A 26,754-nucleotide genomic window follows, 5' to 3' on the forward strand; every position below is an offset into this window, starting at 1 on the left:
AAGTCTTACCTGGAAATTACTTCTCTGCTTGAAGAAATATAGGGATGTCCAAACCCAGGAATACTAATACTGAAGTCCTAGTCCTTCTGCATTTATTACCTATATGCCTTTGGGCAAATCACTCCCTTCATTGGGCCTTAATTTCATCATCTATGAAAATTAGGGAATATGATGATGATGATGATAGCAGCTTATATTTTTTATACATAATTTAATTTGGCCTTACATCAACCATTTGAGATAGGTACTATTTATTATCCCCATTTTACAGGTGAGAAAATTGAGATTCGGATCAGGTGATTTGTCAGAGGTCAAATGATCTGAGGCAGTATTTGAATCTAGATCTTTCTGACTTTAAGCTCAGCACTCTAACCACTGTGCTACATTATCAATTAATTGTTCTTTCATCTCTCTAAAAGTCTATTTCAACATCAACATTCCAGTATTCAGAACTATGTTCAAAACTATGGTATTGAACATGAAACTCAGGAGGAGTAACTAGGGATTTGTGGATATCATGGTGGTGCCCTGGAAAGGACCAAGTGTTTTACTCAGTTTAGTCAAGATGAGGATTGAAGAAGCATTTCTAACTGGGTTCCCGACTGAGTGTAGCAATGGGTGGACCCAGGAAGGTGGTGATAGAAATGGCACAAACAAATGACTTAGAGAAATCATTATGGAGATGTTACTAGAAATTCTGAAGCCTAGAATTAGCACTGCAAAATGTGCAGAGGGTTAATCCTCAAATTAACTTTTTTAAGACAAAATAATTTGTTACACATTGGGGGAGGGAGATTTCCAACTTCTGGACACTAGACTTGGAGAGGCAGAAATTCCATCTGTGAGGTGAGGATGTGGAGGCCATGACTTACTAAGTCTGCTACTTAGGTGACATCTGAAGTCTCTTTAAAGTCTGAGATACTGTGCTTCTATTCTTTTGATTCTGTTCTTTGCTTTATGCCTTCTTCCCCCAACTGGTCTACCAAAGCACCCCTCGAATGTACTGGGAGAATTCAGGATTTCCAGAGCATTTACAGTGTCTCATTTAATAAAGTAAATGATTTTCTGTAATGTGAAGAATGCACTGTAATTAACCTGTCCTGGAAGGTATAATTTTTATATGAGGGGTTTTCTTAGAGCAGGGTCTGCCTGTGTATGAAATAAGACTACCAGATAGTTAAGAATTTGCCAATGGGAATTTGCAGATTAGAAGATTTCTGTATTCATGTCTCAGATGGTAAGGCCAGGACATAGCCCAGAGGGGTTTTATACCCACATTTAAGATCTTTTGCCTTCTTAGACATCTGCATTACTTATCCCTGGCCATGTTGAATAAGATTGGTATTTATTTTCTAGGCTGGGATACCAAGAGCAATTTGTATTATCTTGGGTAATCTTCAGATGAAACTGCAGGGTTCAGACAGCTTAGCTAAAATATGTATGAGTGAGAAATTATCTGTTCTGTTTGAGCTAAACTTCTTTGATCTGATGGCATCTGAGGCTTAGAGGTGTATTATAAAGTGCATCATAATGTTCATAATCGGAAACAAAGTAGTTAGGTTTTAAATGCATTTTTTGTTTCATTCTCCTTCCCCTCTCTTACCCACAATTTGCTCTAGAGGGGCTTGTTCTTGAAGCCAGCTTCTCTGTCTAAGCCTTGGCAAAAATTTGAGCAGAACTTTAACCATTTTGGGGATTATAGGGCAGGAGGAAAAGCCACATTTTTCACTCAAGAGCAGCAGAAGCTGAAATGCTGACATTTATATAGACTTTGAGGTTTACAAAGTGTTTTACATACATAATTTCCTTAGCATGTATGTATGATCTCTTCAGTTTGAAGGGAAATAGTCAAACAAGAAAGGAATGTTGAAGAATCATTTCAAGTTATGCAAATTGAAAGATCTCACTGTAAAATTCAGGATAGTATATAGGGCAACTACAATTTTTTTCTTTTCAAAGAGTATTTTGTTCTTGAGAATGCTGATCTTAATAAGATATCTTCAAGGAAGGAGTTGAAAGCATTGAGCCCAAGTGGTGTCCCCAAGCCTATGGACGGTTTTTATGCTTCTGCTAAGGATTCTACAATTAAGAGAAATAGGTAACGGGTGAGTGAGTAGCACTGAAGGCTATGGTTCTCTGCTAAAATCAGTTGTTGAATTTAGAGGAAAACTGAAGTCATGACTCCCCTCCAGGAATGCGTTGATTTGTTGAAAGTTCATTCATCAGTTAAAGAGTAAGTAACACTTAAATAAGGGTCAAAACAGGTAATAGCGTAGGATGCAACATATAAGGGGGATGCAGCAAAGGGTACAATTTAATGAGTTTTTTGTAAATACACATTTACAAATTTATTGATATCTTCTTTTTTATATCACTTTTATTTCCCAACATATCTTCTTTTCTGTCTCTCAGAGAGTAATTTTTTTATAACAAAGAATAACATGGAGGGGAACACAATTCATTAAAACTATCCAACACATAAATCAAAACCAACATTATATGCAGTGTTCCACATACATACTCTCCTACTTTTGAAAAGAAGAATGCATTTATTTTTAGCAGGAGAAAACATCATTTTCCATAGCAGAAGAGATTTATTTATTGATGAATCAAATCACTCATGTTACAATGAAACTTCTAAACCTTCAGTGGATGTTAACACCTTATGGTGCTATTTTTAAAGTCAGAGGATTTGTAGACTGTAGAAAATAACTGGGAGTATACCTGCCAAGAGAAACCCAGGAGCTACATAAACATAATTATAAAGCACTTTTTATGCAAATAAAGTCAGATTTCAATAATCAGAGAAATATTAATTGTTCATGGGTGGGCAGAGCCAATATAATACAAATGATAATTCTATCTGAAGTAATTATTCAATCATCCCAATTAAATTGCCAAAAATATTTTACTGAGCTAGAAAAACAATAATAAAATTTATTTGGAAGAGCAAAAAGTCAAAAATATCAAAGGATTTAATGAAAAAAAAATGTAAAGAAAGGAAGTTCAGCAGTACCAGATCTTTAAGGCAGGAATTATCAAAACTATCTGGTACTGGCTAAGAAATAGAAAGGTGGATCAGTGAAACAGAACAGACATACAATCCATGGTAGTAAATGATTATAGTAATCTTGCATTTGACAAATGTAAAGATTTAAGCATTTTGGAATAAGAATACATTATTTGGTAAAATTTATTGGGAAAAGAATGGAGAGCAGTTTGACAGAGATTTGGTATGGACCAACATCTTAGGCTATTTAGCAAGATAAGGTCAAAATGAATACATGACCTATGTATAAAAGGAGATAGCATAAGAAAACTAGAAGACCATGAAATATGTCACCTACAGGACTTATGGATAAGAGAAGAATTTATGAATAAACAAGAGATACAGAGCATTGTGAGATGTAAAACGGGCAATTTTGATTACACTAAATTAAAACAATTAAACAAATAAAACCTATATAACCAATATTAGAGGGAAAGCAGAAAATTTAGAAATAAATTTTATAGACTATTTCCCAGGTAAAGGTCTCATATCTCAAATATATAGATTAACTTTGTCAAATTTATAAGAATATGAATCATTCTCCAATTGATAAATGGTCAAAGCATATGAATAGGCAGTTTTTTGATGAAGAAATCAATACTATATGTAGCCATATAAAATGCTCTAAATTGTTATTGATTAGAGAAATGTAAATTAAAATAATTGAGATATCATCCCATGCCTATCAGATTGAATAAAATGATAGAAAGTGAAAATGACAAATGATGGAGAAGATGTGGGAAAATTAGGACATTAATACACTGTTGGTTGGAACTATGAACTGATCCAATCATTATGGAAAGCAATCTGGATTTATACCCAAAGAGTTGTAACACTGTATATCTTTTGACCCTGTGATACCACTATTAGGTCTGTTTCTCCAGGTGATTAGAGAAAAAGAAAAAGAACAAGAACCAATATGTTTTAAAATATTTATGGCTACTCAAAGAACTGAAAATTGAGAGGATGCTCATCAATTGGGGAATGGTTAAACAAATTGTGGTATACAATTTTGATAGAATGCTACTGTCCTATAAGAAATGATGAGTTGGTTGATTTTAGAAAAATAATGAAAGACTTGCACAAACTAATGAAAAATAAAAGGAGCCAGAACCAAGAGAATGTTGTATACCATAACAGGGATATAGTTCAAAGAATAATTGTAAACCAAGTAAATCTGAGTATTATAAATACTTAAATAAACCATAAAGGATCTCTGAAAGAAGATACAATCTATCTCCAAACAAAGAACTGATAAATAGATGAATGAATACTATCATTTTAAATATATTTATAAATTTGTGCCAAATAGTGGCCTTCTCTATTGTGGGATGTGGAGGGAGGGAAAGAGATAGTTTGAAACTTAAAATGTAACAAAAATTAATTAAATTTTAAAAAACGCAAGGGGTGCACTTTTTAAACCTTCCCAAGGCTTCCCATTTGGAAATGCCTTCTTTGGGCATTGGCATCAGCCCCATTGACTTGTCAACTTTTTTCACTCTTGTCTTTAATTATGGATAGTAATTCTTCCCTGGAGGCTGCTAGATGACTCAGTGGATAGAGCACTGACTCCAGGGCCTGGAGTCAGAAAGACCTGAATTCAAATCTGACATTAGACACTTGCTGGCTGTGTGACCCTGGGCAAGTCACTTAATCTCTGTTTGCATTAATTCATCGGAGATGGAAATGATAAACTACCCTAGGATCTTTGCCAAGAAACCCCTATGAATAGCTATGGTGTGCCATGATCCATAGAGTCACAAAGAATTGGATGTGACTGAACAACAACAAAATCCTTCCTTAGCATTTAAGTTGAAGAAATCTTTGGTCATGCTTTCGCATTGTGCTCATTATAATGCTCTTAAAGGATGCTGGTAACTCATATCCTGCAAACAACCATAATGTAGATTTGATGTCCTTGTTTTAAAGCTTTGTTCAGTCAGTTAGTCAATAAACATTTGTTAAATGACTATTATATGCCAGGCACTGAGCACTGTAGATAAATAAAAAGATAGTTTCTACTCTCAAGGATCTCATTGTCTACTAGGAGAGACAACAAGCAAATGCAGTGAAGGTATACACAGAATGAATTAGAAATAATCAACAGAGGGAAGGCACCAGAATAAAGGACAATTCAGAAAGGGCTTCTTATTTCAGGTGTAATATTTGTTGGGACTTAAAGGTAGTCAGGGAAGCCAAGAGGCAGGGACGAAGAGGGAGAGCATTCTAAGCATGGGTGACAGAGAAAATGGCCAGAATCAAGAAATAGAGTGGTTTATTTGGGGAAGAGTAAGAAAAACAGGGCTACTGGATTGCAGAACATATTGGGGTCTGAGGAGGTATAAGGTACAAGAAAATTGGAGAGGTATATGTGCAGGGGGCAGGTTATGAAGGACTTTGAATTCCAGTGGCTCACTATCACCTGCAAAATCAAATGTAAATAAAAACATTTACATTTGATTTTGCAGGTGATAGTGAGCCACTGGAATTTATTGAACGGGGGCGGGGTGGGGGGGGGGGGTAGGGATACCAAAGTCAGACCTGTACTTTGGGAAGATTGCTTTGACAGCTGAGTGGATAAATGATTGGAAAGGTGAGAGACTTGTTGCAGAGAGACAAACTGGCAGGTTATTGTAATAGTCCAGGTGTGAGGTGAAGGGGTTCTGCATCAGGGTGGTGATAGTATCAGAGGAGAGAAGGGAGCTTACACAAGAGATGTCAAGAAGATAAAATTGACAGGTCTTGGTAATAGATTAGGTATGAGAGAGATGGTAAGAGGTGGAGAATGACACATAGGTTGTAATTCTGGGTGGCTAGGACAGTGGTAGTGTCCTTGACAGTAACAGAAAAGTTTGGAAGATGGGGAGGGTTCTGTGGAAAAGATATTTCAGTTTTGAATGTATTGAGTTTAAGAGACATATAAAATTTCTAATTCAAGATGTCCAGTAAGCTCTTGGAGAAGTTAGGACTGAATGAATAGATTTGAGAATCATAGATGATAATTGAATTTATGGTAGCTGATGATTGTGTTTGTCCTTCATTTTTGAATAAGGCCTTGACCTCAGAGAAATGATGACATGACTTTCACTTGACTTTGTTTTGAGTGAGCTAGGGCTGTACAAGGTCACCAGCCTCACTTTCTCCTCCTGAGCCATCTGAATCCAGTGACCAGAAATTCATCAGGATTACTGGAGATGGCCCTGGTAGCTGATGAGATCACCAAGTGAAGTAGTAGATATGGAGAAAAGAACATGACCCAGGGAAGAGCTCAGAATACCTATGGTTAGGAGGTGTGACCTTGATGAAGATTTAACGAAGAAGTGGCCAAATAGGGAGGAGGAGAACTGGGAGAGAGCAGTGTCATAAAAATCTAAAGAGAAGAAAGTACCAACGAGAAATTATCACATCATTTTCAAAAAACAGCCAAGTAGCCTGCAAAATTTGGTGGTAGGGATTAGGATAGCAGAGAGGACAGGAATGGGTCCTAGCTCCTGGCCGCAAGTTTGACCTTTTTTTTAAAGTTTTAAAGTAGAAAGGTAAATTCAATTTCTTCCATACTTTTGGATTTTAACTTTAGTGGTGATTTCATTGGCATATGGAACTCTCACTATGGAAATTTCCTTTGCTAATACATATGGTCACTTGTTCTGGAACAGTTGCCTAGCTAGCAAGTGTCAGGCATAGGAATTAAATCCAAACTTCCTTGATTCTGAGGTCAGTTCTCTCTATCTATTGTCTCTTTTTGCCCCTCGCCTTCCAAACTTAAGCTGGTTAAAACTTAGAGCTGTCACTTTCTCTTTCTGTTTTCCTTGTCCTGTATTCCCCTCATTATGCTTCTCACTATACTGTATATAGTATATTTGATTATATTTGGGTGTATATATACATGTACACATGCATAAACATACACACATATGAAAATGTCCTCCTTAATTTCTCAGCTTCCATAATGCATTCATGTGAGCCATGAAATTTAATATGTAGTTATACTTGGATATACATCCTTCTATTTAAGAAAATTATTCTTTACTGAAGTGGAGGAGATTCTTTTGAGCTTCATTGCAGATGATGAAATTACCAGCAAACAAGCAAACTCAACCACCACTTTTTTCCTGTCAAGTTTGATCAAACAAAATCAATTTGGTTACTACTATATTCTGAATTTTAAACAACTAAAACTTTCTAAAGCCAGAAGTAGAAGGAGGCCGGAGTAGCAAGGGCTCTTAAGAAAGGACATTTTTGTGCAGTCTCCTCACACTTAACACATAAATGGTTTGGAGACAGAGTACAGAGAAATCTTCACACATTCTATTTCCTAAAGAGGGTATGATTTTGCAGGGCATGATAGCTCAGAGAAAGTGATTCTCAGCTCCCTAAACATACTTTTTGATGGATTCCCTCATGCTCAAAAATCATTTTGTAAGCATCTGTGTAAGGTTTTATGCAGAAAGTTAGTGGAATCAGCCCCTGCTTTCTTGGAGGCTACCTTTGGAGATAGGACAGTACTGCTTTGGATAAAGTGATGCTGACTTGTTCACCATAGAGTATAGACGTGTCCTTGCCTTTTCATGATACAGTTTTGATTTCTTTGGTGCAGACAGTAAACCCCTGAACCTTTCATGCCACCTGAAGGGTTTTTCAGTGGAATACATTTTACTCTCAGGGGTATGTGGGTTATTTTTGTTACTAAAATGCTGCCCTTAACATGGGTATCTCTGATATTAGCATTACAATGAAGCTAATACAAAGTGCTAAGGCACCTTGCTATGTAGCAAAAAAGAGAAAACAAGAGCACATTGAAGAAACATCAATCATTAGGGCTGGAGAATACCGCCCCCCTCCCCCAATCATCTGATCCAGTCTTCTTATCCCTTGTTATACAAAGTAAAACTCTTAAGGTCCAGAGAGAGAAATTCCCTATCAAAGATCAGAAAACTTATAGAATGCCCTTTGGTGAAACAATTGTATTTATTTATATTGTTTTAAAATAAATGCTATATTAATACTTTATTTTTGCTTTACTATTAGTTACCAGTAATTTACTCTCTACTGCTATCTCCCTAGAATCCTTCCTTACAAAAAAGGAAAACACCTCAACATGTTAGCAGTGTCTGATAGTATATGCCTTATTTTGCACCTAAAGTCTACTCCCTTTCCTCTGAGAGGAATCCTTTCTTGGGAATCATGATTGGACAGTGCATTGATCAGTGTTCTGAATGTTTTCAATGAGATACATTTATTCATGATCTTGAAAATGGAATAATTTACACAAGAAACAATCTGTTCTAATTTTACCAAAGCTATTTTACTAAAAGTCTATTTAGAGGTTTAGATGAACTCAACAAGGATCTAATAAAGTTGGGTAATTGAGTTACATAAAGGCAAATAAAATTCAAAGGAGACAGTGTCATAGATAAACTGTTGTGTAAGGCGGCATGGATGATAATTTGAACCAATTGTGCACAGTGATGCAAATTAACTTCTCTGGAAGAGAGCTTGAAGCATCATTTTTGGACAGCTCACTGAAGATGTCTATTGTGTACAGAGCAGCTGTCAAAAAATATTTTTTAAAGGCCCTTATGAATATCAGGTTGGGCCTGCTTAAGAGGAGAAATAACAAATATGCCAAAGATGGAATAGATAGGATATCCATCCATGATCCATCTGCACTTCATTTACTCTTGCTTACTTCAAAAGTGGGTGTGGTCCAAAAAGAAAATATAGGGAAGGCAAGTAGATGAATGAAAGATAGGGGTGGGGAGGAGAAGAGCCAGACATACATAGCAAGATTCAAAAGAGTAGAATCATATGGTAGAAAGGTAATGCTGTTTGGAAGAAGTAAGCTAAGAGTCTTATATCCAGTGGAATACTGGTAAATATTTAATAGCCAGGTCTGGGAGTGAGGGTGGAGTGAAGATGTAGGATACACTTAAATTTGATTCAAATCATTAACTTTTACCCCCATCAGTTTTGTAAGTCTAGTCAATCAACAGAACAACAAATCAAGTCATGATTTGTAGCATTTGCCAATTTCCTAGGTGTAAATGCTCAAACTGGAAATTTAACAGTTGGCTCTGGTAAGCCTGTATGAACAGGATCCAGAACACCTCGACCTATGTCTATGAATTAATGAATTCCTTTGTTTTGTTTTGTTTTGTTTTTTATATTCAGTTGTTTTAGACTCTTTGTGGCCATATTTGAGGTTTTCTTGGCAAAGATACAGGAGTGGTTTGCAATTTCCTCCACCAGCTCATTTTATAGATGAGGAAACTGAGGCAAACAAAATCAAGTGATTTGCCCAAGGTCACACAGCTAGTGCCTGAGGCCAGACCTGAAGTCAAGAAGATTCATCTCCCTGACTTTAGGCCTGGCACTCTATCCACTGTTCCACATAACTGTTCAATGAATTCCTTAGTCAGTTGTAATTACAAGGCCCATTGAGAGTGTTGCTCTGTGGAATGAAGTTCAAACTAGTCATGGCTGATTATCCCTGTGGTTACCACTGATACTTTAATAATTACGTCAAAATATTAAGTCATGTCAACCCTACGTAACCAGAGTAGGTGCGCTTGGAGTTAAATGCCCCAACATTAAAAAAAATGTTTATAGTCAAATTACCAAGGGCTTAATCATGAGATAGGGTAGTGATTCATTACTGAACGTATCATTTATTCGTTTATGGCAAATATTTTTCCTCTTCCTCTTAAATCCTCCTTGGACACATTTATTGGCACAGATTTAATTATAAGTTTTCAAAAGTAATTCCAGTGGAGTGAGGCTTTGGTGGGTTGGTGTGTGGTGGATTCATATATTTGGGATCTAAGGACCAGCCTAGTTAGGTTTCAAGAGGCTTATGAAAGAAGGATTAGCCATTAATTAATTCATTTATTTATCTGTTCATTCATCCATTCATCTATCCATCCATCTATCTATCCATCCATCCTTCCATCCATCCATCCATTTTGCCACAGCAATTAATGAAACATTCTCCCAAGGAATGGTGGAGTGTCAGTCTGGATGGATGGAGGGATGAACTATTGATCTGTGATGTATATGCTTCTCACTGATAAGTTGGTTTATACCTCTGGCCTTAGTATCTTCATGTTAGATGAACTAATTTGAAGTAAAATTTTCATTTTTTAAAAGTTTGGAAAATATTTTTGTAGAAGAAATTAACATTTTTTTCATTGTGCCAAAACCCATTTTGAAGAAAGATGTCCAAACTTACTGACTTCTTGTGTGTTTTGGGAGATGTGGGGAGAAATTATGCTTTTAGGCAATTATATCGGAAGCCCTTGTAAATCTTGTCTTTGCTTTCTATTTTTCTCTTTTGTAGGATGATTATTTCAGGAACTGGAATCCAAACAAGCCCTTTGACCAAGGTAAGGGTGACAGTACCACAAAGTGGGTGTTAAAATGCTGCTACTTTAGTCTCTGTATAGGAGGTTACTATGTACTTTTAGCCTGCTCTACAAATACCTCCCTTTAAAGGCAGGTGGCCAGCGTGACTGAAAGCTTTTAGCTAAATTATTCATGTTTTCGCTGAGGCTATTCAACAATATTAATTTAATTGACCAAGCCACTTCATAGTAGTTAAAAATATTCTCCTAAATTAGTCAATTCTTAAATTATTTGTAGCATGTGTAGGATCTGATTTTCGGCTCTTTCAGATACAAAATCCTTAGCTTTTTCAGAAACAAATTTTCTCCCCCTAATAGGCTATAAAGTCCTTGATGATAGAGTCTATGTCATTTTACATCTATGTGTCCTCGGTATTCTGTACCTTCACTTTGTGGACAATTGGTAAATGCTTATTGAATTGAATTTGATTGAGAAATGAGGCAAATAGATATATCCATTGCACTTCAACCTTCTTGATTTGCTAGTGAGCTTGGGAGATTGAAGCATCCATAGATGCTTCCTCTTCAAAAGGGATCATTTGGAATAGTCACTGCTCCTACTCATAGCTGTTACAGATAATAGATCAAGTATGTTTCTGTAGGTGTTAATACAAACAATATACTGCTTCTTTAGAAGAAGTTAAAATACATATCAGTATAACAAAGGTCCGTGGCTTATGCATAGTAGCTTTAGCTTGTAGAATCATATCTAGCTACTTTGTATTTATTTATATTCATTCTCTTAACACTTATTTATTCTGTGTATACTAATAGATATAGTTGCTACGTCCAGCATTTCAATGTAAGCTCTTTGAGGGGAAGGATGGCTTCATTCTTTGTATTTGATTCCCTAGCACTTAGTATACAGTGGACTGTTAATGAAGCCTTGTTAATTGGCTGATTAATCACAAATTTAGTACTATATGGCTATCAAGAATAACCTCAAAATTTTACAGATGAGGAAACTGAGGCACAGGAAGTGCCTTAAGTTACTTGAACAGTGCCATATAGTTCTATAACCTGAGCATTTCATGCTCAAATGGTGTTCATGTAGATGTGCAAAAGTAAAGAAAATGTTTGTTTGGCATGTACAAAAGTACATGTATGGCTGTTTTTCTAGTCTCTGTACTCTCTTTCTCTGATCATTACAAGTTGTTGTCTTTGGCCATTGTCTTCCCTATAAACAAAATTGGTGTTCTAGATTCTACATATCCATCAAGTAATAAAATAGTGTTTATTTGTTTAAATGCTTTTAATTTATTAAATCCCACTACATACTGAACTAAAAAGCAAAGAAAAAAGGAAAAAAATAGTCTAGATGATTCTACCTGTCATTTTCTCAATGCATGTGGCATGAGGAATCTGAATCTGCTTACTGTTGCTTCAGTTAATCCTGGTGTCTATGTGCCTTACTTAGTGGAATATCTTAGCACGTTGTGTGTGATTCTAGAATCTCTTCTTCATCATACCTATAGTTACTCTATTGATTTTAAGTGGGTAGAGTTAATGAGAGATTGCTTTAGTTGGGCTTTTTTTTAAAGCATTCCCTATCAGCTAGAGAACCCTGCTATGTTGCCTTTGATTTCCATGGCTTTTCTCTTGATTCATGGTGGAACAAAAAGAGAAAATAGTTATGTAACAATGTGATTTCTCACTAATATAGGCCTACTTATATGTAATATATGTATATTTTCCATTATACATAATATTTTCCATTAATCATTAATTTTTCTTCCAGCTAAGTATTATGTTTATTTTTTCTTCTATTTTAATAGAAGTCTATGTTCCAACCTCTCTCTCTCTCTCTCTCTCTCTCTCTCTCTCTCTCTCTCTCTCTCTCTCTCTTTCTCTCTCTCTCTCCTTTATCTATCTATAATTTTTCTTCAAATTGTACATAACAGCAATTTTTAACTATTTCTTGTTTTTTGTTTCAGTTTTGAGTTCCAAATTCCATCCTTCCTTCCCTTTTCCCTAAGATGGTATAGGTTATATATGATAAATATATATATTTATATATACATATATAAAAATAAATATATATGATAAAACATTCCCATATTAGTCATTTTGTTCAAGATTCAAACGAGGAAGAATTAAAAAAAGAGAAAGAGAAAGAAGGAAAGAGAGGAGGAAAGGAAGGAAGAAACAAAGAAAATAGTATGCTTCAGTCTGTATTCAGACAATATCAGTTCTTTATCTGGAGGCAGATGGCATTTTCATCATGAGTCCTCTGGAATTGTCTTAGATCATTGTATTGCTGAGAATAGTAAGTCACTGATAGTTCTTCATCATATAATCTTGCTATTACTATGTACAATGTTCTTCTGGTTTTGCTTACTTCATTTTTCTTAGTTCATGTAAGTCTTTTCAGGTTTTTCTGAAATCATCCTGCTTGTCATTTCTTATAGCACAATAATATTCCATTACAATCATATACTACAACTTGTCCAGCTAGCTCCCAATTGATGGGCATTATACTGATTTCCAATTCTTAGTCACCAGAAAAAAGAGCTGCTATAAATACTTTGCACAAATAAGTCCCTCCTACTTTTATCTCTTTGGGATACTGACCTAGCAATGGTATTGCTGGATCAAAAGGTGCGTACAGTTTTAATGCCTTTTAGGCACAGTCCAAATTGCTCTCTGGAATGGTAGGTTCCAGTCCTACAAAACTTGCCTTCAGTTGTTCCATATCAACTATTTCGAATCTATCTGTTCTCTGATACAAACTGATTTCTTTTAAAATAACTTGGTTTATCAAGTCAATTCATAAAGAAAAAGTTAATTGAATAAAAAAAAATATAGCATAATAGTAGGAGTTAATGTTTCTTTTTCAGAGATGGACATATCTAAAAGAAAGATAAAGAAGAAGAAAATATAGAACTGAAAAAACTGTCCAAAAATTTAGAGCTATAAGATTTATGGTATCTTCTGAGTGGGATTATAAGAGAATATATAAATTTCTGTAAGATACATATGAATTTTACGAAAAGTAGATCATGTAGCAAAAGCTGTGTGTCCATTTGTTATTTCTTGCTATTAGAATTTGAAATCCTTGAGAGCTAGAATTGTCTTAATTTTCTGTTTCTATCACCAGTGTTTAGCACAGTGCTTTGTTAATAAACGCTTTTTCATTCATTCACGTACTAGGGTACAGAGAATTATGAATAAATATAAAAAAGTAGAAATAGTAATCAACACAGGGAATATAAGTAAAAGACATAGCTAAATGGAGATCTAATGATGGAATCCTGAACAATGAAAATAAATGAAGATTTCATAGAAATAGATCATAGAAACAGTTAATAACTGCGAAAGACAATGGTAATGAATAGACAAAATATCGTGATTAATACAATGCAGAAAGCAGTCCTCAAATGAAAAATTATATACCTAAAACCACATATTAACAAAATAGAAGAGAAAAGCTTAATAAAGAGAATAAAGATTAAAAAATAAAAAAAAAACAAGAAATAAATCAAAACCCAAATAAACAAACAAACAAAAAGAAAATGTAGAAAATTACTGGATAATTACATTAAGTGAAAACCAAAAAGACTATAGAACTGATAAACAGGACTGGTTGTTGGTATTTTGGAACAAGTAACAAAACTGATGAAATTTTAGCCAATCTAATTAAAAAGGAAGCTAGGTGGCACAGTGAATGGTGTGCCGGGACTGAAGTTAGGAAGACTAATCTTTCTGAGTTCAAATCTGGCCTCAGACACTTAGTAATTGTGTGATCCCAGTTAAATCACAATCCTGCTTACCTCAGGTTCTCATCCATAAATTGAGCTGGAGAGGGAAATGGCAGAACGCTCCAGTATCTTTGTCAGGACAACCCCAGATGGAGTCACATCAATAATAAATACAAATTCCAAATTTTTAAATAAAATTCTGGAGTAAAGCGTAAAGCAATTTATTTATGGGGAAATTGCACTATAATCAAGTTTGATTTATATCAGGGATGTAAGGATAGTTCAGCATTAGAAAATAATTAACATAATTAATTATATTAAGAACAAAAGTGTCCAAAACCATACAGTCATGTCAGTAGATCAGAAAAGCCTTTGACAAACTTTTTTTACACTAAAAAAAAAAAAAATAGTCACAAGGCATATGCAGAAAAGGATATTTTAATTTGATTGAAATATGTATAAAACCAAAAACTAGCATTAGAAGCAAAGGGAAAACACTAGAAGATTTCCCAGAAAATTCAAGATTAATATGAAGATCCTTTCCTCTGTGTTACTTGACATGGCTCTAGAAATGCTATCAGTAGTAATAAGAAATTAAAGGTATGAAGATAAGCAATGAACAAACAAGAATATCCCTGTTTGTTGGCAAAATGTTGATTCTTAGAGAATTGGCCGAGAAACTAGTTGAGACAAAAGCTTCGGTAAAATGGCAGGCGACAAAATGAAACACAAAAATCAAACATAATTCCATGCAGCAGTATCAATACCCAGGAGGGAATATCATAACGATAAGCCCCAAATGCATTACATAGCTGGAGATCAGTTTACCAAAGCATACTCAAGATTTATACAAATATAATTACAGCATTCACCTTAAAGAAATTCCAATGAACATAAATAATTTGAAGAACATTAAGTACTTATGTCTGGGATTTTCCAACATATTAAAAATGGTAATACCACTGACGTTAATTCATAGATTTACTCATACCTATTAAACAAACAAGAACCAGACAAAATACAAACAAAATTCATTTGGAGAATCAAAAGATTTTAATATCAAAGGAAATGTAGGGGAAAAGTGGCAAAAAGGGGGTAATAACACTTTCATATCTCAAAATATAGAACTGTAACCATCAAAAGCATTTCGTATTAATTTAAAAAAATAGAACAGTATATTAATGACACACCCTAGAAGAGGAAGAAACAGAAATAATCAAACTGATTTATCTAGTATTCTATAAGCCTGGAAACAAAATTACTTAGGAAAGAACTTCATGTTTGACAAGAATTATCTGGCAGAAATTAAATTGAGATTAGCATAGAATACCACATGCCACCATAAACTCAAAACTGATATATGACCTGAATGTTAAATATCATGACATAAAAGAAACTAGAAGAGAACCAGATAATGTACCTTTCCCAGCTCTAGCTAGTGCTTGGATTCTTAATCAAATAAGAGATAGAAGTAATTATGAAAAAATAAAAATAAATAACTTCTAATGCATATAAATGAAAAGGTTTTGTGGGAACAAAATTAATGTGACTGGGATAAAGCTTTTGTATCATATATTTCTGTTAAATGACATATCCAAGACATATAGGTCACTCATAGAAATACATTAGACTAAAAGCAATTTCCCAATGGATAAGTAGTGACAGGATATGAACAGACCATTTCTTAAAAGAAGTCGAAACTGTTAACAATCATGTGAAATATTAATGCAAAATAAATGGAAATAAAACAACCCTAAGATTTCATGCTGGATGAATTGGCAAAGATGATAAATTTTGGAGATATTCAATATTGGAGGAGTTGTGGAAAGAAAGGTACATCAAGGGACAAAGAGCTGTCATTTGGCAATTGTCATTCTAGAAAAGAATTTAGAAGTATGCACATAAAGTGACTCAAATGTTTGACCAAGACATACCACTACTAGGACTACCAAGAACAAGTCCCCAGCTGTGAGAAACATGCTCACCTTAGACAGAGAACAGTACTTGTCGTGAAATCAGGAAAGCTTTTATTAATTTCTACGTTCATTGCCCCTAAGACTACAATATGTTTAGACCAATGCAAGCTCTTTATACTATTTCAGGTTTGAACTTCCCACCACACCATCCATTGGCCACGTGACTTCATGCTCTCCTCTCTGCTCGGCTTCCCCTCAAATAGCTGACCTTTAACCTGACCTAGGGCTAGGTCACAGCTACTATCACTCAAAGCTAGGAGGAGTTTTAACCCTGTGGAAAGAGAGCTCTTTCCTTTGTTTCCCACATAGACATATATCTTGAAGAGATCAATGACAAAAAGAAAAACCCTCCATGTAATATGATGTTTATGGAGGCACTTTTTGTAGTTGGAAGGAAGTAGAAATAAAAAAAGAGACCCATGGATTGGAAATATAGGGATAAAAATATTATGATACATAAATGTAATGGAATATTACTGTGCTATAAGAAAAAGTTGATTTTGATTAATAAGTTAATTGATTTAATTAATAAAATAAATAAAATTGATTACACATCCTTTAGAGGTGAGGAAAATAGCCTGAACCTGCATAGACTGCTGATATTTGGAGTCATTTATCCCCTGAGTCAAGGAGACCACATCATTTGGGACTGAGATTACAAAAGGAGATCCAAGAGGAAAAATGAGGAGAGATCATGCACACAGGAGAGAGGTCACCAAACCGGAGTACCTCCTAGCATCCAGAGACCTCAGAGGAAAAGAATTTGACTGGAAGTGGTGGCCCTTTGTTGTGCAGCCAAAGACGCAGTTTATTTTTCTTATTGCTAAGTCATTTTTCCGTTGTGTCTGACTCTTTGTGATCCCTTTCAGGGTTTTCTTAGCAAAGATACTGGGGTGGTTTGCCATTTCCTTCTCTAACCAATTTTATAAATGAGGAAACAGGCAAACAGGATTAAGAATCTTGTCCAGGGTCGCACAGCTAGTAAAGTATCTGAGGTCAGTTTTGAACTCAGGTTTTCCTGACTTAAAGCTCTAGGCATTGTGCCACCTAGCATCTTTCTTCTTCGTCCTAGGAAAGTAAGACAAGGTAAGGACTAATCCAATTAATGGTGGTTGAATGAAAGTAAATCACGCCTATTTGTTACTTTTTAGGGTGGATGTGACGTACCCTGTTCCTAAGAATGTTTCTTTATTCTATTATATAATTTATATCACGTATAATTCTATTATTTAATTTTGTATGGAAATAGATACTTCTTATAATCTCCTGTGATCAGCTTAGTGAAGTATATTCCCCTGAGTCCCTTGGTTCATGGCATGAGGGTGCTAGGTGGCACCGTGGATAGAATGTTGGACTTGGAGTCAGGAAGACCTGAATTCAAATCCAACCTCAGACACTTACTAGAGATGTACCTGGACAGGTCACTTAAATTCTGTCTGCCTCAGTTTCCTCAGATAATAATAGCACCTATCTTAAAGGGTTGTGTGTGGATCAAATGAGATAATTTTTTGAAAGTGTTTAGTACAATTCCTGACACATGATAGGTGCTATGTAAATGCTTATTTCCTTCCCCTTCCTTCTCTTCCTCCTTCCCAACCTGCTCTGTGACTCTATTACAGCCTGGTAAATCACATAGGAAATCTTTCTTTGGCAGGCCTGGGATCCCCACCATAGTCCATTGTTAGAGTTACTATATAACTGAGGCACAGTCATGAGACATATTCTTGCTATATAAATCTAATCCTAATGGCAGTGTTAATATGAATTTGGACTTTTCAGTCTGACCCTGGGTCTTTCAATGAGCTCTGTTAGACAGACTGAGCCCAGTTTGTCATTTTGTCACATGCTTCTATCACTGGGATTCCATACCTAGTGTTATAGAGAAAAGCATGGGAAGATACGCATGGACTGATGCACAATAAAGGAAGTGGAGCCAGGAAAGCAATATACAGAGTGATGAGGATTATAGATTAATGATAAAAACAACCGCGATACAGCAGATGAAACTGAATGTTGCACTGTCTTAATAAACAGATTTAGCAGCAGCAAAGAGCTCTAGAAAGTGACAGCATCCTCTGCTTTGTTTCACATACAGAGGACTAGGAGTGTGAATGGACCATTGCTTGTGATGTGAGATATTTTAGTGTGTTCATTGATTCTACTAAACTCCTTTTCTTCCCTCCTCCCACCCACTTTTTTTTTTGTATTTCCCTAAGGGATGGCTCTCTGTGAGGGGGAGGATGGAGAGAGAAAATGAGAAATATAAATGATGTAAAACATTAATTCAAATTTGCCTTAAAAATTAAACAAATTAAAGACAGCCTATTTATAAGTGTTTAAAGATACTGTAGTCTACTTGATGGATTAGTTAAGGAATTTCAAGTATAATTTTTACTCTCCATGATCTTACATTTATTCTACAGGAGACGCAGTTTATTACAAAGATGATGTGATGCATCCATCATGTGGACTTAGAAGGGACCTTGCAGAGCATCTTGTCCAATCTCCTTTTTTTACAGATGAGGAAACTGAGATCTAGAAATGTTAATTAACTTGTCAAAGATTACAATGGTAGATACCAGAGAATAAATTAGAATACAGGTCCTGCATATAGCGTAGTGGATTGAGAAGTGGGCTCAGAATGAGGAAGACCTTGATTCCAGTCATGCTTCTGACACTAGATGTCGTGCCTCTGGCCAAGTTATCTCAGAGCTCTAGGCAAGTCTCTAAGACTGTAAAATGGAGGTATATTGTATCCATATCAGAGTCTTTCCTATAATGTTGAAATCTCAACTCCAACAAACAATAAAATCTCATCATTTTTTTTTGTAGCACTTTGAAGGTTCTAAACATGCTTTCCTCAAGTGATGCTGTAAAAGTAGGCATGACAATTGTGTATCTGCAAGGATTTACAGTTGCACTGGTTACCTAGTGATCTGGTCTCTGGTAAGCTAAAGCATTCAGAGCAGAGGCACGAGCTTTGAAGAAACCAAAGTGGTTCCCAAGAGGTATGGGAAATAGACCCTCACCCAAAAATGTTCATTTCTTCACAAAAGCCTTGACTTTTATCAGTGGTGGGCACTTTGACCACCAATGCAAATCAAAACCCATCCAATGCTCTAGTAAATAGTTTGCCTGAATTGCTACAATTAAAAAAAATGTCACTTAATGTCATGGTGAATTTTGAATTTGGCTAGGCTGTCCTTGGATTATAGAATCATGGCCTCTCTCTGGGCAAGTACTTAAAGTCAATTTGTAGTTTCTTAGGACCTTGCATTATTTAGTCATAGCTTCAGAGAACCTACATTTCTCTCCTTATCACAATATAATAACAAAGAAAGACTTTAACCAGACCCTAACTCAGATGATCATGTCAAACTGACAGCTAGGGGATGCAGTGGACAGAGGGCTGGACAAGGAACCAGACAGATCTGAGTCCAAATCCTGTCTCAGATACCTAGTAGTTGAGTAAGTAGCCCTGGAAAAGTCACTTAGACTCTATTTCCCTCAGTTTTCTTATTCGTAAAGCAGAGATAATCATGGCGCCTACTTCCAAGGGTTATTAGTAGAACAAAATGAGATAATGTTTGTAAAACACTTGGCAAACCTTAAAGTGCTACATAAATGCTTATTATTACTATTATTGTTATAAAATGAGGCAGGAGATTAGAAACAATAGGGGACATGAATTACAGTAAGAATAAGAAACAACAGCTAACAGCAAGGTGGGGGGGCAGAACGATTTTTTAAAAAAATATAAGAATTGTATCCACCCATGCCCATAGTCCTTGAGAACATTATTGTGTTGTTTAACATTCATTTTTTTTCAATTTTAAGTTCTAAATTCTTTCCTTCTCTCTACCCCCTTCCACCCACTGAGAAGGCAAGCAATTTTACATATATACGTATATATATTTATAGTCATGCAAAATATATCTCCAGAACATCGCTGTTAAAGAGTAAAACAATGAATATTCATGATGGTGATCCTGAATGATCAAGAAAAACGTTCCTTATATTCATTTCATAAGATCAAAAATTTAGAGCCAGAAAGCCCATTAAAGGGAATCCAGTACAATCCTTTATTTTACGGGTTAGGAGACTGAGGCCCCAAAAGGCAAAATTACTTGCCTAAAGTCTCATAAAGCAAAGAACAGGACCAGGATTTGAACTATGAAAAGCGCAGAGAAGCTGAGTAACTTCCCCAGAATCACACAGCTAGTTCCTGAAGTGCTACTGAACCCAGGTCTTGGCTCTAAGCTCACATTGTCTTATCTACCACACTATTTACCTGTCTGGCCCTCAGTTTTATCATCTGTAAAATAAGAGGATTTGATTAGATGAACTCTAAAGTCTGTTTTAGCTCTACATCATTGACTCTGTTTGAAGATGATGCTACTGACCATGATTAAGTCCTCTTATCAGATGATCAGTGATGCGGTGCTAGAACTGAGGCTATCTATCTATTCCAGCACCTTCCTTTTACAGATGAAACTGAGGCCCAAGGAGGTTGTGACTAACCCATGGTCACATAAGTAGTAAATATTGAGTTGTGTTTTCTGGCAGCAAATTCCCACTAAAACATCGTGTCTGCTAAAAGGCGGAGTTCTTTTTTAACCAGTCCTGAAAATACAGTCCAAAAAAAAGGGCTAGATCAGAATGCTTCTGTTTTTTAACTGGTTTGTGCCCTCCCCTGGCATGGTAAAATGAATGAAATGAGCGTTCTTTGTCATATACCTGACATAAATGGTAGTTTGCCTTGGGTGAGTAGAAAAGTGATTATTAGATTTCACATTCGGACTTCCTGTGCCAAAGACCCTTGTATATAAAACTGTTCTGTTAGCCACCCCCGAAGCTTGACAAAGGGGCTGGCATTTCTCTTTGAGAAAGGATGGTCCTACTCCGTCTGCTTGACCCCCTCCCTTTACTTTTCTAGCTTTCAATTTTGGATCCATTCAGATAAATCCTACTGGCAAATGTCAGCTCACAACTTTATGGTCCAACAATGAAGACCTTGGCAACTGAACAACACTGAAACCCAGGGAGGAGGCATTCCAGTCATTTATAAAGGAAATAATGGATAATACAAGGAACAAGCAGGGTGAAGAGCAGCCTTCACTTATAATTTTAGTCCTAGCAGATTTCATCAATTATATTCTGTGCTGCTCAGTAAAGATGGGTGGTTGCTATATCTATAGTGACATAATTTGACAAATCATAAACTGGAGTCTCAGAAAGTATAGTGTCTTATGCCCTTTAATAAAACGAAACAATGATGAAGTTAAAAAACAACCTTCCTAGTGCAGTAAGAAGTTACTACTATCCCTACCCTCCTTTATTTCTACAGAGTTAAAAATTCTGATGTGATTTCATGGTTGCAGAAAAGTTTTGTATTTAAAAAGAGATTGTCTTGTAGTAAAGACATATAGAAATTCGCAATGGTATTATGTGAATTCACACCGTGATGTGAAATAGAGATATTCCAAAACTGACTTTTCTTTAATGCCCCCTGAAGGGATATTTGATTGAGGACTTGTGATACTCCATTTAGGAATAAGCTTAATCCTAGAAAGAATAAATTACTTTGGGGAATAATGTCCGAGTACCAACTGAGTTGGTATATGGAGATATCTGATAGTGGCTTGCTATAAGCTGAACAGTTCCATAGACTTTCTCTCAGGTTTTGTCAGGTAATAGATACTCCTGGTTCAGTAAATGGGATAGAACACCTTATGGTATAATAGTGATCCAATTACTCACGTTACATGAGCTGATACGTAATGATGAACTCCCTTATCTGAGAATCTTTCTCTGTCATTGGCACATTTAATAGCCCCAATATTGTCACCATCTTTCCAGCTTTGCTCTAATAATAATAATAGCTAGCATTTACTTAGCATTGTAAGGGTTGTAAAGCACAGGATATATTATCTTATTTGATCCTCCCAACAACCTGTGAGATAGATACTGTAATAACCACCCCCTTGACATTTTAGATCTCTCATAGATTTTGTGACTTGTCCCTAGTCCCTAGCTATTAAGTGTCTTGGGCAGAATGTGAGCTTAGGTCTTCTTGACTTCAATTAAAAGACTCTATCCGCTGGATCAGGGCTCTTCTTACTTCCTGCTGTAGGATGCAGTTAGTTGGCTCTGATTTGGACTGGTCCCCACCCTCCCCTATAAAATTCTATGGACATGTATGAGTTGTGAGCCCTTGTTCACCTTGTCTGCCCTTGTCTCAGTAATTGAATTTGTCTTCTTTGTTTACTTCTTTGTCCCCTTGTTTATTGAGTTTATTATTGCCATTTACTCTGTGCACTTAAATAGAAGACGCCCCAAAAGTCTTAGTGTAAGTTTTATGCTACTAAAGTTCCTAAAGCTTAATACCGCTCTAATATTTTTAAGACGCTATGTATACATCTGGGGTGATAAGCTTTATTACTGCCTGTCTTCTTGGTTATTGCTCCTGTGAATCACTGGTCCTCTAAGTGATAATCCTTTTCTGTGTCGTTCCTGTTTCTCTCAGTGGTATTTGAGATTCAGCAGGTTTTGGGGTATTGGGAAATCAGTGTGAGCAATTTTTTCCCTCCCCTTTTATTTTTGGTTTAAAGTTCCCTTGATATTATTCATGATATTACACACACACACACACACACACACACACACACATTTGGAATCATAGTCATACACAACATATAGTTTTATATATATATGTATTATAATTTTCTCTCTCTGTCTCTCTCTCTCTCATTAGCAATCCCTCATTAGATACATTCAGTCCCTGGCTAACCACACCTTGTTCCTGTATTTTTTAAAGCTGTGTTCCAGAATACTTCTTGAATACTTACTAATATGTTTATTATGTAATGCTGGGCATTATAGATATTTCTATTTTAACACAATAGACGTATTTAGCAGTATGCCTAGTAGCTAGAGCACTAGACCAGGAGTAATGAAGATCCGGTTTGAGAGTTTATCTGTCATACTTGCTAGTTCTGTGACCACTGGAAAGTCACTTTACCTCTATCTGCCTCTGTTCCCTCATCTGTAAAATGGGAATAAGAATGGCAGCCACCTCACAGAGCAGGATCAAATGAGATAACGTGTAAAAAAGGGGCTTTGTGAACCTTAAAACACTGTAATTGCTAGCTATTGTTGCTGTTTATTTCTCTGATTCTTAATTTCCTCATCTGTAAAATCGTAGTAATTTCTGTGGTACCTACACCAAGGGATTGTTGTAAAGATTAGATTAGCTAAAAGTTGTTGTGGTTAAGGGCAAACACCCTGTCTTTTCTAAATTTTCTGTTTCCTTCAGTATTTAGAACAATGTTCAATATACAGAAAGCCCTTAATGAGTGTCCACTGATCTCATGTATGACTGAATGAACCTCACATGTGTATTAACCACCCATGCCACTAGACTCTGCAAGCTTCATGTATCAAGGTTTGTTGTATTAAATTTGTGAAAAGAGCTGGAGCAGTGTTTAAAGCATTAAAGCAGAGGAAGAAAGTAGATCTGGGACCAGATTTATATAGCTGGAGTCCTTTTGGTTTTCCAAGGCAGATAACGCCCACTCCGAGATCAGTTACCTGGGTAAAACAGATGAACCAATTTAAAAAATATATATGTTTTTCTGTCTAAATCCCCTAGGAAATGACAACTATCTTTTGTCCTTTTTCCTTTTGATTGCCCTAAATGGTTTATAGAGGAGATCATCTTGCCAGGTAGAGACTGACACTTTCTGTAGCTGTAGCTGAATGGCAAATTTTCCCTTTCATCCCTGTCTTTAGTTTGTATTCACAGCCTATGTTTAACAATAGTAATACCTTACTTTTTACAGAACTTTTTATTTTTTCAAGTACTAGTACATTTTTAATAATAACCTACCTTTATGTGATTCAATTCAACAAGCATTTTGTCATCTAGTATTATAGTCAAAGTACTTTACATACATTATATCATCACTTCCTTACAACAACCCAGTGAGGCAGAGAATGAAAATAATATTGTCTCCAATTTACAGATGAAGAAGCTGAGGCAAAAGAAAATTGAATAATGTACTGAAGCAGAGATTATTGATACTTAGGGACAGGCAGAGAAAACCTCTTGGAACAAGTGGGACAAACCAGGCTTTGAAGGACAGAGAGGATTTGGGTAGGAACCTGGGGGTGGGATAGAAGTTGAAAATCAGTAGGCATGTGTGGTCTAGTATGGAGCAAAATTGAGTAAAACAGCTGGGCCACAATCCAGTCCCCCAAAATCTCCCAGATGAAACTCAGAAACCAAAGGAGGCATCAGAAGTCTTCCTCTCTGAAAAGGCCAATTGTTGTGGTTGTTTGTCCTTCATCTTTATTCTTGAAGAGGACCAATGACCTCAAGAAGGTGGTGTCCTGACTTGCAAGTGAATTGTTTTTAAGTGAGAGAGAGTTGTGCAAAGTCACCAGCCTCATTTTCTCCTCTAGAGCCATAAGAGTCCAAAGGTAAGACCTAGGTCAAGATGACTAGTGGTGGCCCCCCAATACAATGGGAGACCTTGACCTTTTTAAGGTAAGGTCTTTCCCAGGTCACAGTTTGTCTGAGGCAACACCTATTTAGTAATTAAAGGCTGGGTAAGAATTGAGACAAAAGGTGATCCTCTTTGCCTTCATAAAATTATCAATCTGAGAGGGGAAGACCCTCAGAGTTTCTGGCCAGAACAGATACAACTGCTATTTAAACTAATTCTGAGTCATCAAAACCCAAACAATGAGCAAGTCCAGCTTGAGCTGGGACCTATTATTGGCCAACCAATGAGAGTCAGAGTGATTTGGGTATAAGGTATAGTCAAGTTGCTCCATTTGACAAATATAACCAGAATTATATTTCAAGAAATCATAAATAACTACATGAGACAAAAGAGTAAATTGTCCCAGTTTTTCAAAATGGCCAGTCGTCAGAAAGACAAAGTAGGAAGACCTTAATGAAATATTTAATAAAATGTGAACCTCACAGCACAGGAACCCAAAACAAGAAGACAACAAGGCTGAGACTTGATGCTGTAGAGGTGTCAAGAGGGTCCAGAATTAACCAAATATTTTCCATAATACACATTGTTGTGTTCTTTGTTACTGCTGGAGATGCCAGTAAAGCTTCCTTAAATATCACTGAAATACTCTCAGATATCAAATTATTTATATCATTGGCCTTGACTCCCAGTTTAAAGAGTTCTAACTTCATCCATTTAGAAGTCATTGACTGTTTTTAGCAGGCAGAGATTTTCATGCTTTGACTTTTGGACTATAGGATTTTCCATGGAGGAAACTGTCTGATTCTGCTTTGACTTCTGGGCTTTGTTGTTGAGCGATTCTCAGTTTATCTTAGCCTAGTTCTTCATCTCCTCACAAGAAGTTCAAGTGATAGTTGGCTACCAGTAATTTCAATCCTTGTTTAAAATTATTGTTTGAGCTTTTGGGCAATAGGACTGCATAAAGTAAGCAGTTATCACAATATAATTAACTATACAGCAGTTAGAAGGAAAATGACTGGCTTTCTTAGAATATCTTTAACTTGTTAGTTTTTAAGCATGTGTCATTAAGGTTTCCATCGCTAGATAATAGCTATCAACTTTACATTTTTATCCAAGATTTTTCGACTCTGAATTCTACAGGAATATTTGGATAACATATTGCTTCCTTTGTGATTGCAACAAATTCATGCCAAATTAGATAGTTATTTGGGTTTGAAGGGAATGATTATTAACTCAGCTAAGAAATTTTCTTTGCAAAGTGTGCCCTACTGAGAATTAGGTAACTACTCCCTATGTGAACAATGTGATAGACAAATGCAGATTATCCTTCTCGTTGCGCAAAGGATGAGAAGCCCTGAGGTTCTTATAGAAAAATAACTCCCTGAGAAATCACTTATAGCACCAGGTACCACTGAGTGACCACATAAAGTTTTTCAATGGTTGGAGCCACTCCCCACCAGGTATAACTGATGTCTTGCTTAATACTTAGAATCTGTACTATGAATTTCTTTTTTTTCTTCCAATTACAGTCAATATTATGCTCTTTGTTTGTCCTCTCTCCTTCTTTCTTCATTCTCTTTTCTTTCTTTGCTCCAAAACCCTGGAGGGTGAGCTTTGCAAAGAGGATTTCTCTGCTGAGTTAATAATCATTCCCTTCAAACCCAAATGGCAGTTATCTGTTCCTTCTGTGAATTAATTCAGCGTATATTTGCTAGAATTTCTCCCCCTTCTTCTCTCTTTCCCCTCCCCTCCAATATCATTTCTTTCTTTCCTCCAGGTACCGTTGAGTAACCACTGAAACTTTTTCAGTGGCTTATACCACTCTCCACCAGGTACACTCGATGTCCTATACACTTAGAGTTCGCACTGTGCTCTTCTTTCTTTTCTTCCACTTAATGGTCTATATTATGTTCTTCCTTCCTCTTCTTTCCATTTTTACCATCTTTTCCTTTTCATTACATTTTTTTTCCTCTCATAAACATTTCCTGGATATATTTTCTGTGCTGGGTGCTGAGAGACTCAGAGATGAATATGACAATGCCTTGCATGGAAGAGGTCCTCAGAGAGCCAATGTGTAGTGCATTTGGTCTGGGGTCACAGGACTTGGGTGTAAATCTTGATTCT

At 36.0% G+C, this 26,754-nt stretch overlaps 1 protein-coding gene across 1 annotated transcript in view; it reads left to right on the forward strand.

Moving 5' to 3' along the window:
- The window catches only part of SPOCK1 (SPARC (osteonectin), cwcv and kazal like domains proteoglycan 1), a 759,531-nt gene that overhangs the window by 289,029 nt on the left and 443,748 nt on the right, over positions 1 to 26,754 (forward strand). The window contains exon 3 of the mRNA XM_072629860.1: positions 10,386 to 10,431. Coding sequence (XP_072485961.1) covers positions 10,386 to 10,431 — 46 coding nt within the window. The remainder of the gene's footprint in view (positions 1 to 10,385; positions 10,432 to 26,754) is intronic.

The sequence above is a fragment of the Notamacropus eugenii genome, chromosome 1, assembly GCF_028372415.1.
Source record: "Notamacropus eugenii isolate mMacEug1 chromosome 1, mMacEug1.pri_v2, whole genome shotgun sequence".
NCBI classification, from domain to species: Eukaryota; Metazoa; Chordata; class Mammalia; order Diprotodontia; family Macropodidae; genus Notamacropus; species Notamacropus eugenii.